We start from the raw sequence: 13,398 nt of genomic DNA, 5'->3' as shown, positions 1-13,398 counted from the left end.
TAAGAACAAAACACTAAAATTGTCTCAGGCACTATATTGACAAAATGTTGGTTCGATATTCGATGCAGAACTCTAAGAAGGGTTTATTACCTTTTAGGCATGGGGTTCACTTGTCTAAGGAACAATGTCCTAAGACACCTCAAAAAGTTGAGGATATGAGACGTATTTCCTATGTCTCAACTGTAGGAAGCTTAATGTATGTTATGCTCTACATTAGGCCAGACATTTGTTATACAGTTGGAATAGTCAATAGATATTAGTTCAATCCAGGGTTAGACCACTGAACATCGGTTAAAATTATTCTCAAGTATCTTAGGAGAACGAGAGACTACATCCTTGTGTATGGAGCTAAGGATTTGATCCTTACATAATATATTGACTTTGACTTCAAAACTAATAAGGATTCTAGGACATCCATGTTGGGATCAATATTCATCCTTAACGGGGAAGCAATCGTATGGTGTAGCATCAAGTAAGGATGCATTGTAGACTCCACTATGGAGGCTGAGTACTTCGTTGCTTGCAAAGCAATAGAAGAAGCAATTTTGTTCAGGAAGTTCTTATATGATTTAGAAGTTGTCCCAAATATGAACATGCCCATCACTTTATATTGTGATAACAGTGGGGCAATAGCCAATTCTAAAGAACCTTGCAGCCACAAATGAGGAAACACATAGAGAGGAAGTATCACCTGATACCAGAGATTGTGCAACTACGAGATGTGATCGTCACCAAGATTGCTACAGAGAACAACATTGCTGATCCGTTTATGAAGATGCTCAAGTCTAAAGTGTTCAAAGGTCATCTAAAAAGTCTAAGTCTGCGATATATGTACATTAGGTAACCTAAGGCAAATAGGAAATGAGTAATTAGTATAAAGATGACTTAATTTATTATATTTGTATGTATACGTTTTATGTAATATACTTGTACATTTTACTATTTTGAATGTTTGAGGATTACTTTATTGTACATCCCATAGAGACTAGATTTTAGTCCAAGTGGGAGTTTGTTGGGTTTTATGTCCTAAGACTCGTAGGTAGTAAATATAATCCATTGACCGTTATTAATAAAGTGTTATTATTATAATTTTAATAAGTGTTATTGATTATATTATTAGTTTTGTCTTAATAACCTAAATCCAATAAACTAACATCTTAAGTTGTATGATGAGTCTTAAGCAGTATGTACAGACAAACATGGATCAACGTTCGACATCAGCTTAAAGAGTCTATAGTATAGGGATAAGGCTGGGTAACTTATCCTGGTAACACTATGGACGACTCACTCTATATTTGATATAAGTGCAATGATCCAATGCTTTTGTGTAGGTGACATCCAAGTGAGAGTATCCTATACAATGAGTTTGCATAAGACTGGACAATGAAATAGTAACCACTAGATGTAACTCTGTTAACTAGTTAGGTTTCTATTTCATTAGGATGACCTAGGTAACTTAGATTGCCGACTCAATATCACTACAAGAATTTTGGCCTTTAATGTCGGTTTAAAACCGACATTAAAGGCCTTTAATGTCACTTGGCAACCGACATCTTTGCGAGCGTTATTAAAGGCCTTTAATGTCGGTTGGGCTTTAATGTCGGTTTAAAAACGACATTAAAGGCCTCTTTAATGTCGGTTTAAAAACGACATTAAAGGCCTTTAATGTCGGTTTTCAACCGACATCTTTGATAGTGTTATTGAAGCCCTTTAATGTCGGTTTAAAACCGACATTAAAGAGGCCAATAATGTCAGTTTAAAACCGACATCAAAGGCTTGTTTTTGTCCATTTTTAGAAATTTATATTTATTTAATTGTTGTATTATTGTCCATTTTTTATAAACCAACATTGAATCCAACAAGTGAAATTAACTACAAACTTGAAACTACAAGTCACATTACGTAGGAAACCATATTATTCAAGTCTGATTCCACCAACAATGAAAATGCTATTAGCACTTGCACATAAATCCCATTCATATCTTAAAGCAACAATAAATCCCATTCATATCTTAAAGCACATAAATCCCATATTATTCAAGTCTGATTCCACCAACAATGAAAACACGCTTGTAAAATTAACTGCAACCAAACAGAATTATATAAATTCAAAGATCACGACATTTTAAAGGTCTCGAAAATGCTTCTTCAAACAATTATTAATATTGGAAACAGGCACCAAATGCAGCAAGGGCTTGACATTCCTCTTCCTGAACTGTAGCAACCGAGCTCGAATAACCTGAAACCAAGTCACTCAAGAATCAGCTAAGAAAAATGACTATAAAAACCACACCACAGTTCACAGCATCAAAGCAAATTTCAATTTACTTGAAATGGGTATGTCAAAAGCATGGCAGCAATTTTAGAAGTTCCTCCAAGAACAGCATAATCACCGGAATTCTGTGTGAGAGACAGTTCACAATAAGAGACTAAGAGTTTCCATTTCACATTCCAAGGATCTAATGGAGTAAACTCAAGCCAAAAATTTGTACCAGTAATTCCCCGGAACTTTGAGCATCGACTCTGGTCCCTTTAGACCTTGAGTTGGCAATAACTTTACGGAGTTCTTCATAGACTGTAAATTGAATGGCACCATGAGAAACCTGTTGTAGCAACAAAACACATCTATGAATTGTTCCCATGAAATAGTGTAAACAGAATGTCTTTTTATGACAAACGTACGAACTCTTTCCCACTCCATAATGAATCCTCAAAGAGAGAAAAGGACAAATGAACAGTAGTTCAGTTTGGGATAATGGTGAATCTCGGTTAAACTTTAGAGTAATGCCCATGTTTGATTAAACAAAATTGCAGTATAATGAATGGAAGACATGAAATTTTAAAACTAACTAATATATGTGTTTCTCACACTGACACACAAATATGTCTAAATGTAACAGTGATGGAATTTATGGCTTAAAAAAAATGATGGGATTTTCATTGATGTTTGAAAGACATTGGAAATAAACAAATCTATTCTTCAAGCTCCGTCTCTAGATGAAGTAAACTTCTTTCAATGAGAGGGTTTGGCCTTCTTATTGTTTCCCTATTTTTATTCTTTTCTCTTGTTGATGAATTAATTTTTGTTTTTTCATGTTTCCATAAAAGCCTTTAATCCTTGACAAGTCTAAATATCAAGGTAAAAATGGCTGACAAAACAACTGTTGGTTTGATACATACATCCATGTGTGTGTAAGCAAATACCACCCTTGCAAATGGTCCCCATGGTCGCTCGAGATGAACGTAAGAAGTCTCGCCACTGCCTGTGATCACACACCTACATTATTCGGAAAATAGTCGTAAGACATTTCCAAAGAAAAGAATATGATGAAGACGTAGCAGAGTCGGACAAAATTTTAAGCTATCACAAGAAAGCATTTCAGAATGTAACAGTGAACGTTCTAAAAGAACACTTGTGATGAAGTATCGACCTTCTTTGAAACTCTAATCAATATAGCAGATTGCAAGAACTCATACAAAAGCATATCTTGATTTTTGCTGTAAATTTAATGGTTAGTGCTTCAAAACTTATCCATTAGCTTTTGCTCTCCAGTTGGGCGGTTTCTTTCAAGAGTTCGCCTGCCTGTTAGGATCTCATACAACACTACTCCAAAACTCCATATGTCACTTTGCATTGTTAGATGTCCTGTGACGACATACTCAGGTGCTGCATATCCATATGTCCCAACCACCTGTGATCGAGCAACCAGCAGAAATCAGCTTTACAAACTCATTAATCTACAACATTGATGCTTCTTAGTTCTTTTCTTAAAATCTAATAAGATTAATTCCGGTGAGTAGACATGAATAAGCATTTGAGTGACTTGGAATGAAAAAAACAACCATGTTTCAATTTTCCCAATTACAGAAGACAATTTAACAAAATCCTCGAGGGAAAACCACATTGAAAAATATTACGCATGTTCTTTACATCATATCATAGGTTTTCTAGTTCTATAGAATATAATTGCGAACTTTTGTCTTTTTAGATGTGAAAATTGAACAGAAGCTCAAAGAAATGGCTTTTCGTGAAGACAGACATGAACTCCTTAAGTAGTGAACTTACTGCAGTGGACACATGTGTGTGATCACCAGTTGGTCCTTCTCTAGCAAGCCCAAAATCCGAAAGTTTAGGAGAGAATTCTTCATCCAATAGTACATTTGATGATTTGAAGTCGCGATAAATCACCTTTTCATTCAGAGAAAGCAAAAATATGTCAAGTTACCGGTGAAAAATTGAATATTGTGCAACACGATAAGTCATTCGACGAACGCTGCAAAAGAGCATGGACTACTAGGGATTAGGTTGTTAGAATGATATGTGAATTGGCACTTCAAAAGAGCATATTCAACTGGAAACAAAGACAAACAATATGCAACTTAGCATAAAACCTAGACGGAAGCAAAGGTCAGATGGCAGTTGTGATTCAAATGCATCGAAAGAATGATTCTATCCCAAAAGAAAACATATAGAAATGAGTTGTACCTGGACTTCTAATCCTTCATGTAAATAAGCTAATCCTTGAGCTGCACCAAGGATAATCTGTAGCCTAGTTTTCCAAGTCAAAAGAATCCTACTCCTGCTAAAGAGATGATCTTCTAAGCTTCCATTAGACATGAATTCATAGACCAACAGTCGTTGGATCCCTCTTTCTCCATCTTCTGAACAATATCCCAAAAGTTTTACCAGATTTGGATGACTAACAACACCAAGAAATTGAACTTCTGCAAGCCATTGTTTGTGACCCTTGAACAACAAAAAAAAACGCTATGAAGATTAGCTGAAACGTAGAAATATATCCTAAACAAGGACTAACCGATCATCTTCAACCCTGTTCAAGCTCTTTCAAAGACTAACTGTACCAAAGAAATAGCAATTACCTGTGAGCTATTTGACTTAAGTCGCTTGATAGCAACTATAATTTCCTCTCCCTGATCACCTTCAAGCCTAATCTGCCCCCTATATACGCTCCCAAATCCACCTTCTCCAATCCTAAGCAACCTGCTGAACCCATTAGTCGCAATTTTGAGCTCTTCAAAAGTGAAAACTCTCAGAGTATGCTCTTTTTCTTTGTACAACTCAGGTATACTCCGGGGCGTAGGCAAAGTTTCCAGTGCTTCAATCCCTCGATTGGTAGGTTTACGATCCGCTTTATTACTTCGATTAAGTTCCTTCACCGAATCTCCCCCTCTCTTAATCTTGGTTTTGCGATGTAAATTGAAGAAACAACCCATACTCAAACCGCCGGGAGAAACTCAAACAACAAACAACTCGCTCGTAGTTTAGTTGAAATTGAAAACAAGGGTACCCAATAGACCCAAAAAGTCAAATTGTACGCGGAATTCAATTACCAATCCCAAAAGCCAAAAAAATCTATCTAAAATCTATCAACAGGGAGAACCCAACTAGAAACTTGGATTCTAAGAAATGTAGAAACAGAAAAATCAGAAGGCGACAAAGAATCGAAGCAAACGATCGAAAAAAACAAAGAAACCCCAGATACAGAGGAACAGAGATTGAAATGGAAAAACGGAGTGTTTGATGAAATGAAGAGATTGCGTGAAGAAAACGGGAGAAGAAGCATTAGATAGAAAGAGTAATGGAACAGAAACAAAATCGAGGACGTAAATGAAAGGAAGAATGAGTGAAAAAGGAAGAAGAGACCTTAGTTTCTTCCATGGATTTGAGCTGCCAAATGCAGGAAGCAAGCTAAGCATGGCGAGCGGTTAAAAGAGGAATTGTTGGGTATTTGCTTTGACGAAAAGAAGACGTATTCACATGCATCCCCTTTTTTCCTTCTAAATGAGGCACGAGCGCGATGCGACAACGGAAGAAGCTGCCTCCGATGATAGCACGGCGACGAGTTCACACGCGTTGGCGACTGATCAGAGAAGAGAGGGGAGAAAGTGATGAGATTGAGAAAGCAAGAAAGGGAAGAAATGTTGAGAGAAAACCTTCGTAGGGTTTGGTAGAGAAGAAAGGAGAAAAGAGTAAAGTGTAGGGTTTGGTAGAGAAGAAAGGAGAAAAGAGTAAAGTAAGAGAGAGAAAAATTCAACTTTTTACAAAATTAAAAAAATAAAAAATAAAATAAAAAGACCTTTAATGTCGGTTCTAAAAAACATGATGTTTAATGTCGGTTTTAAACCGACATTAAAGATAAAGCTTTAATGTCGGTTTTAAACCGACATTAAACATCCGCCTTTTGAAAACCGACATTAAAGCTTATTTTTCATTTTTTCCACCCGACATTAAAGACCATATTTCTTCTAGTGTATGCTTATCATTTTAGAGACAAGACCAAGTGGAGAGTTGGAAACATAATCACACAAGATGGAATTCACTCATTTCAGACTTTAGGATAAGTAGATGATTAATCCCTTAAATAGTGTCTTCGAGTCTTAAATAGAGGGCCTTACCCTCTTTATGACATGAGAAAGGTTTCTGCTAGTGGTTGGACCATAGATAGGTTGTTCATTAGAGGAGCAGTAGTATTTAAGGATTAGAAGTAACCCAGGTGTAAAATAGTAATTTGACCTACCCGGTGTTACGAACACTAGTAAAAAACTAACGTATTATTATTTGTCTATATCCATGGACACAAAAATATATCTACAGTGAGAAGAATTCAAATGTGGGTCCTTAGTTGAGTGTACACACAGTTAACGAATATTGCTTAATATGATTAATGAGTTTAACCAATTACTCTCATATCGTTGTAGTCCATTAGGTCCCATTTCTAGCTCATAAAGGGTGATGAGGTTTATTTATAATGGTTGTAATTTGAAATGTTAAAATTTACTTTGAGAATTAATATAATGTATGGTGATACATTATAATAGAAAGTTTTTATTTTAATTTAACTTTATTATATAAATTTAATTTTGGGTATGAGTCAAAATTAATTTATGAGAATAAAATATTTCAATGAGTTAAAATATTAATTTAATATGAATTAAATTCATATTAAAACTATAGGTTAAAATTTAATATGTATATGATACAGTAAAATTATAGGTTATGAGAGAGATTTATATTCGACTATGATTCAAATTTGAATTAAAGTAAATATAAAATATTTAATTTAGTAATTAATTAATTGGAGAATTAATTAATAGTGTGGTTTAATTTGATTTAGTTAAAATTGATTTAGTTAAATTAATTAAATTAAAAGTATAGGTTATATGAGAGATATTCATTTAAAGATGATTTAAGTGAAATATTAATTAAATATGATTTTTAATTAATTATTTAATTTAATTAATTGTTTAAGATTAAATTAAGAGGTTTTTTCAAAGATGTAACAAAGCGGCCAAATGTTTATACACTATAGAACAATTTCGAAAACGGAAAAAGCCCATAAGCCTACAAAGGAAAATATCAAAAATGGCTCATGATTAATTGGAACTTCGCTCAGGTAATATATTTGGTAAATGATCGTTTAGATGCGCGCATAATATATTTGGTAAGCAATCGTTTAGATTTGGCTATTCTTTTTTACACGATCGTTTAGATTTGGAGCCAAATCTAAATGATTTTTTTTCCTAAGATTCTTTGATACCCGATCCTTTAGATTTGGCTATTCTTAGTACATGATCATTTATATTTAATCATTTAAATTTGGATAGCCAAATCTAAACAACTTTTTTAAAATATATTTGTTACACGATCGTTTAAATTTGATCGTTAAATTTAGGTAGCAAAATCTCAATGATTTTTTTTTCAAGATTTTTTGGTAGACAATCGTTTAGATTTGGCAGACGATCGTTTATATTTGGTACACGATCATTTAGATTTGATCGTTTAAATTTAGGTAGTCAAATGTCAACGTTTTTTTTTTCAAGATTTTTAGGTACACGATCATTTAGATTTGATACACTGTTTAGATTTTATTATTTAAATTTGACTACCAAAATCTAAACGATTTTTTTAAAGATTCTTTGGTACACGATCGTTTAGATTTTGCTAGTTTTAGTATCCGATCGTTTAGATTTGGCTATTCAATATCCTAACGATCTTTTTTCAGTATCTTTTATATTTGTCATACGATCTTAAACAACCAAATAACAGTTTGAAAAAAATAAAAAAAGGATCTTTAATATTTGGTATACGATCTTCAACCAAATAACAATTAAAAAAATTTCAGAAAAAGAGAAAAAGACAATGAAAAGAAAAAGAAAAATTGCAGAAGAAAGAAGATGAAAGGTAGGAAAAATGAAAATATTTAAACAAATTGTAGAAGAAGAAGAGAAAAAGACGATGGAAAGGAAAAAATCGCAGAGAGGAAGAGAACAAAGACGATAAAACGGAAGAGCAAACTTGGAATATTTTAAAAAATATGGGCTTTCCATTTTGTTACATGCACCATAAAGTCAATTTGTTATATTTATGAAAATTAACCTTAAATTAATTAATTATTTATATTTTAATTTAATTAATTTATTTTTATTTAAATTAATTAAATGAAAAATGTGAGTGGTTCTCCCAAGTAACCCAAAGGTCTCTCTACTTCTGAAGAAGTGGGAGGTAGGAGTACGATGAAGAGGTTCAGTTTTTTCTCTGAAAAGTTTTTTGCGTACTCTCCTAAATTCTCTCAAAAAATTATTCTATGTAAAAGTAAAATACCCTTACAATTTTTTGTTCCCACAAACTAAAATCTCTATCTCAAAGAATAGGAAGGCTTCCAAGTGGTGGTGCCCCTAATTTGTGATTTGCAGATCTAGAGTCGTCAACGAGATTAACTGACTCTATTTCCTATTCTCTGTATTTAATTTGATAGCATGCTTAGTCTTATAGAAATTAGTTTCTGTAATTTGCCAATGTATTTGGTATTTTTAAGTTCTCAATTAAATTGAGTTTATGGTAAAGTCTAAACTTATTCCGCTGCGTAGGGCTCTCATCCCTCCAGTATGAATGTTACGTAGGATTAGAATGTGCGATCAATCCATTTAGAGCACAAATTCTCTGTGTTCGACCCTTGCCTTATCAGAAAACTTCTCTCCTCGCTCAAACTTGGTCAAGAGAGAGGAAAACTTGTGCTAAAAGTTAACATTATGAAATTAGCAACACATAGGTAAGATGTGCCCTTTTTCTCACATGGTCTTAGCCTAGACACCTGTTTAAGTCGCATACTTAGAATGACTCATGACATATTCATGAATCAATTTTGTAATGTAAATGACAAAAAAAAAAAAAAAAAAAAAAACAAACAGTAGTAAAGACTGTAGTTCATATCCTAAAAAATATTCTCTCGAAGAATGTTTGTGAAATATCTTTCGAGTTATGGACAGGAAGTAACGTAGTTTAAGTCATTTCAGAATGTAGGATTGTCCAACACACGTGTTAGTGATAAACTTTAAGAAGTTAGAATTGTTGGATTTTATGTCCTAAAACTCGTAGATAGTAAATATAATCCATTGACCATTATTAATAAAGTGTTTTTATTATAATTTCAATAAGTGTTTTGATTATATTATTACTTTTGTCTTAATAACCTAAGTCCAATAAACTAACAACCTAAGTTGTTTGATGAGTCTTGAACAATATATAGAGACATACAAGGATAAATGTTCAAGATACAACTTAAAGGGTTAGTATAGGGATAAGGCTGGGTACCTTATCCTGGTAACACTATGGATATAGCTCATTTGTATTTGATACAAACACAATTATCCAACGCGTTCGTGTAGGTGACATGTGAGTAAGGGTATCCTATGCAATGAGTTTGCATTTACATAGGATAGGACCACAAAATAGTAACCACTAGATATAACTTTGTTAACTAGTTAGGTTTCTATTTCATTAGAATGACTTAGGTAACTTAGTCTTAATCTTGAGTGTATTATGAGAATTAGATTCATATTAAAACTATAGGCTAAAATTTAATATATATATGAAACACATTAAAACTATACGTTATGAGATAAATTTATATTTTAATATGATTCAAATTTGTATTAAATTAAATATATGGTCCACTTGGTAGAAGGATGGTTGAACAGATTGAATGGTCCGTGTTTATATATTTAATCCGCATGATGTTTGCCAGATGGAAAAAAAAAATAACAAAAACTTGCTAAATATGTATTAAGCAACTGTCAGTTAGAACAATTATAAAATTTATTTTGAATTATACATTTAAGGTTTAAACATTTCACCAAGAGAACATTATAGCCTAAAAGGATTATCTATAATAATAGGAAAAAAAAAGAAGAAATAAACATAAACACTTGTCAAATAGCAAGAGATGTTGTTTAAGAGTGACTAAAAAGTTTAAGAAGTGAAAACAGAGCTAGAGATAAAAGAAGTTTAGAGAAGTTTGAAAAGAAAGTTCTTTTTTCTTTTATGTTTCTGTGAAGGGAAAAGGAAGAAAAGAAAATTTTCATATAATGACAATTTGGATTCATCATATTCCATTTTGTCATAAAACTCGACATTAACCTATAACTATTTCAAAATTGGTCTATTTTTTATAATTCCTATCATTATTGAAAACCAAAATCGGTAACGTTGTTAATTAAATGTGTTATAACTAGTTGCCATGATACTAAAGAAAGAAATAACATTTAGAACGGTTTTTAACTAAAGAAAGGTTTCCTCAAGAAGTTTTCAAAGGTAGATCAGCAAATATTGCACCATTTAACAAAAAGAACAACCTTTACAACCTAAAAACTATAATAAGCCAATTCAAAATTAACAAATACTCCAAAAACATACATACCTCATAAATAACAAAACAACTTTAACCAATAATTTTCCTTCAAAAGAAAAACAAACTTCATGATATATGAGCCTATAAAATAATAATTGAATCATTTAGTCTATACAATCTAATTGTTTTCTCACATACATATTAGTGCCTTTTAAGAGAGTTCTCTAAAATGACGAAAGCTTTTTCTTTGGTAAGGTTTTTCTTTTTGGTGTTACTATTTGTCACATTTGTAAAAGAAACTCAATTGGTAAAAGCAGGGTCATGCAACCCAAATAAGATGTTAGTATGTCGATTGGCATATACTACGTCGACAGCGCCATCATCATCTTGTTGCAATATGGTGAGACAAGATAGATTATGTTATTGTGAATACAAAAAAAACCCGACGTTTCAGTATTATTTACAATCTTCTGCAACCAAAAGGGTCCTCTCTCAATGTGGAGTTACCCTTCCCTCTTGCTAAAATAACCGACATGTAATTCATGTAATTCAATATGGAATGAAGATAATAAAAAAGTTATACATTCATATTATATTCAATATTTTGATTATGTATGCCAAGTTAAATAAAAAAACTTAGTTTGAATATATTTTTTAAAGTTATGAAAGTCTCAATTTAATTCTTTAATTTTTGGCACTTTCCATTTGTCTCGTTTGGCTTAAAAATTGTAAATATCATCACAATATGGTTTCATTAGCACATACAGGCTGGGTTGTCATTAAATTATCTCTTACTTAAAGAGTTTAAGTGCACGTTAAAATGTTAAATTATTTTTTATAATTAACTCAATTACTAATATTAAAACTAAAGATATATTAACGGATGTTTGCCAAACAAAAAAATATAACAAAGCGGCAAAGTACTTACATTGTATAAAATAATTTCAAAAATGGAAAAACCCACCGACCATCGTGAAAAATATAAAAAATGCTCCATCAACCACGCCACCGACAATGCGTGCGTAATATCTTTGGTATACGATCATTTACATTTGGCAATTGTTTGGTACACTATCGTCTAAATTTGGTCATTTAGATTTGACTACAATTTATTTTTTTCAATTCTATCGTTTAATTTTGTTATACGATGGTTTAATTTGATTACGTTTAAATTTGGTTACACGATCGTTTAGATTTAGACTCAAATGTAAACGATTTATTTTTTTTCAAAATTTGGTACATGATCGTTTAGATTTGGCTAAACGATTTTTTTTAGTTCTTTTGTACACGATCGTTTAGATTTGTTTACACGCTGATTTATTTTTTTAACACTCCAATCTAAATGATCTTTTTCAAGATTCTTTACACACGATCTTTTAAATTACTATTTTTTTTACACGGTCGTTTAGATTTGGTTACTGAAATTTAACTAAATCTAAACGACGTAAAAAAGATGAGAAAAATTAGAAGATTCTTTATACATAATCTTTTAGATTTTGCTATTTTTGTACACGGTCATTTAGATTTGGTTACCCAAATTTAAACGACGTAAAAAAAAGAGGAAAAGAAGAAAGACATGGAAAGAAATCGTAATGGAAAAAAGAAAATGAGGAAAACGATGAAAGAAATCGGAGCGAGAGGAGGAGAAGAAAGACGGTTTGACAAATCTAGAATATTTCAACTTTATGGACTTTATTATACAGACCGTAAATAGTTTTGTGTTTTATTATATCTATGAAAATTACCCTATAATTAATTTAATTGCTAATATTAAAAAGAATAAAATAACAATAGAAGTAACATTCAATCAAAAGGATTAATGCAATTCATGAGAGAAAAACAGAAAAATTAAAGGGGGAAACCTCGAAAAAAGCGAGTTATTGTATGGGGTCATATCTTAGAAATAAAATTTGACAACGTGTAAGGGACCACTCTATTTAAGCGAGTTATTGAAGACCATTTTTTCCTTTAGTGCGCACTGCAACAAACTTCCTTTATTGCTTCATATGATAACCCTTATAAAAAGGTTATTAAAACTCTAAAATTTTGGCAGAAAAAAAAGGAACCGAAAATAGGTAATATTTGTAAAATTAAAGGGGGAAACCTCGAAAAAAAAAACCACAAAGCCCAAAAACTCTCTTCACAAGCGTCGATTAGAACATCGTCTCTGCATCTTCTTCTTCAATTTGACGAACTCTTAACCAAATTCAATGGGTCCTTTATATTAATATGCATTTATTCGCAATATCAACACTTTGAAAATTGCATCAGATGACAAAAAGAAAAAAAAAAAAAAAACAAAAGCTTATAACATATTTTTTTTACATATTGCAAATATAGCAAATATGACAAATAATTAATGATATCAGACGAATATAAGATGACTATCAAAGGGCTATCAGAGGGCTATAAAAGGGTTATCTGGTTTTTAATTTGCTACTTTTGCAATTTAAAAAATGTAATGACATGGGTCCTATTATCATAAATTGTTTTGCTATTTTTGCAAATGCCCCGTAAGAGATTTATATCAATTTACAAACTTAACGTCAAACTAACGAGTCAATAACTTAAGAGCTTACTCACACTTGTCCTAAACGATCATAAATGCGGTGATCAATGTTTCATAGTTCTCTAAAATCTCCGATCTTCCATTTAAACAATATGATAATGAAAATTTAATGTCAAAACTAAATTGGGTGTTCACAAAGCTCACTAAAATTAACCAAAATCTTAACAAACACTTATCAAA

At 32.0% G+C, this 13,398-nt stretch overlaps 2 protein-coding genes across 2 annotated transcripts; both read right to left on the bottom strand.

Moving 5' to 3' along the window:
• Nucleotides 1-1,979: 1,979 nt before the first annotated feature.
• LOC127151201 (nicotinamide adenine dinucleotide transporter 1, chloroplastic-like) lies at nucleotides 1,980-2,843 on the bottom strand. Its single transcript, XM_051090621.1, has 3 exons — nucleotides 2,493-2,843; nucleotides 2,329-2,400; nucleotides 1,980-2,239 (listed from the first exon to the last, which is right to left on the bottom strand). The coding sequence occupies exons 1-3, from the start codon at nucleotides 2,790-2,792 to the stop codon at nucleotides 2,126-2,128; spliced, it is 486 nt and encodes a 161-aa protein (XP_050946578.1). The 5' UTR covers nucleotides 2,793-2,843; the 3' UTR covers nucleotides 1,980-2,125.
• Nucleotides 2,844-3,506: 663 nt separating this feature from the next.
• On the bottom strand, nucleotides 3,507-6,015 carry LOC127151200 (probable serine/threonine-protein kinase PBL19). The gene is made up of 4 exons (XM_051090620.1): nucleotides 4,882-6,015; nucleotides 4,487-4,747; nucleotides 4,067-4,189; nucleotides 3,507-3,692 (listed from the first exon to the last, which is right to left on the bottom strand). The coding sequence occupies exons 1-4, from the start codon at nucleotides 5,233-5,235 to the stop codon at nucleotides 3,522-3,524; spliced, it is 909 nt and encodes a 302-aa protein (XP_050946577.1). The 5' UTR covers nucleotides 5,236-6,015; the 3' UTR covers nucleotides 3,507-3,521.
• Between the last annotated feature and the right edge of the window lie 7,383 nt (nucleotides 6,016-13,398).

This window comes from Cucumis melo, chromosome 10, assembly GCF_025177605.1.
Source record: "Cucumis melo cultivar AY chromosome 10, USDA_Cmelo_AY_1.0, whole genome shotgun sequence".
Lineage (NCBI taxonomy): Eukaryota > Viridiplantae > Streptophyta > Magnoliopsida > Cucurbitales > Cucurbitaceae > Cucumis > Cucumis melo.
The sequence above is the reverse complement of the archived record's forward strand: the minus strand, read 5'-3'. Positions and strand labels throughout refer to the sequence as shown.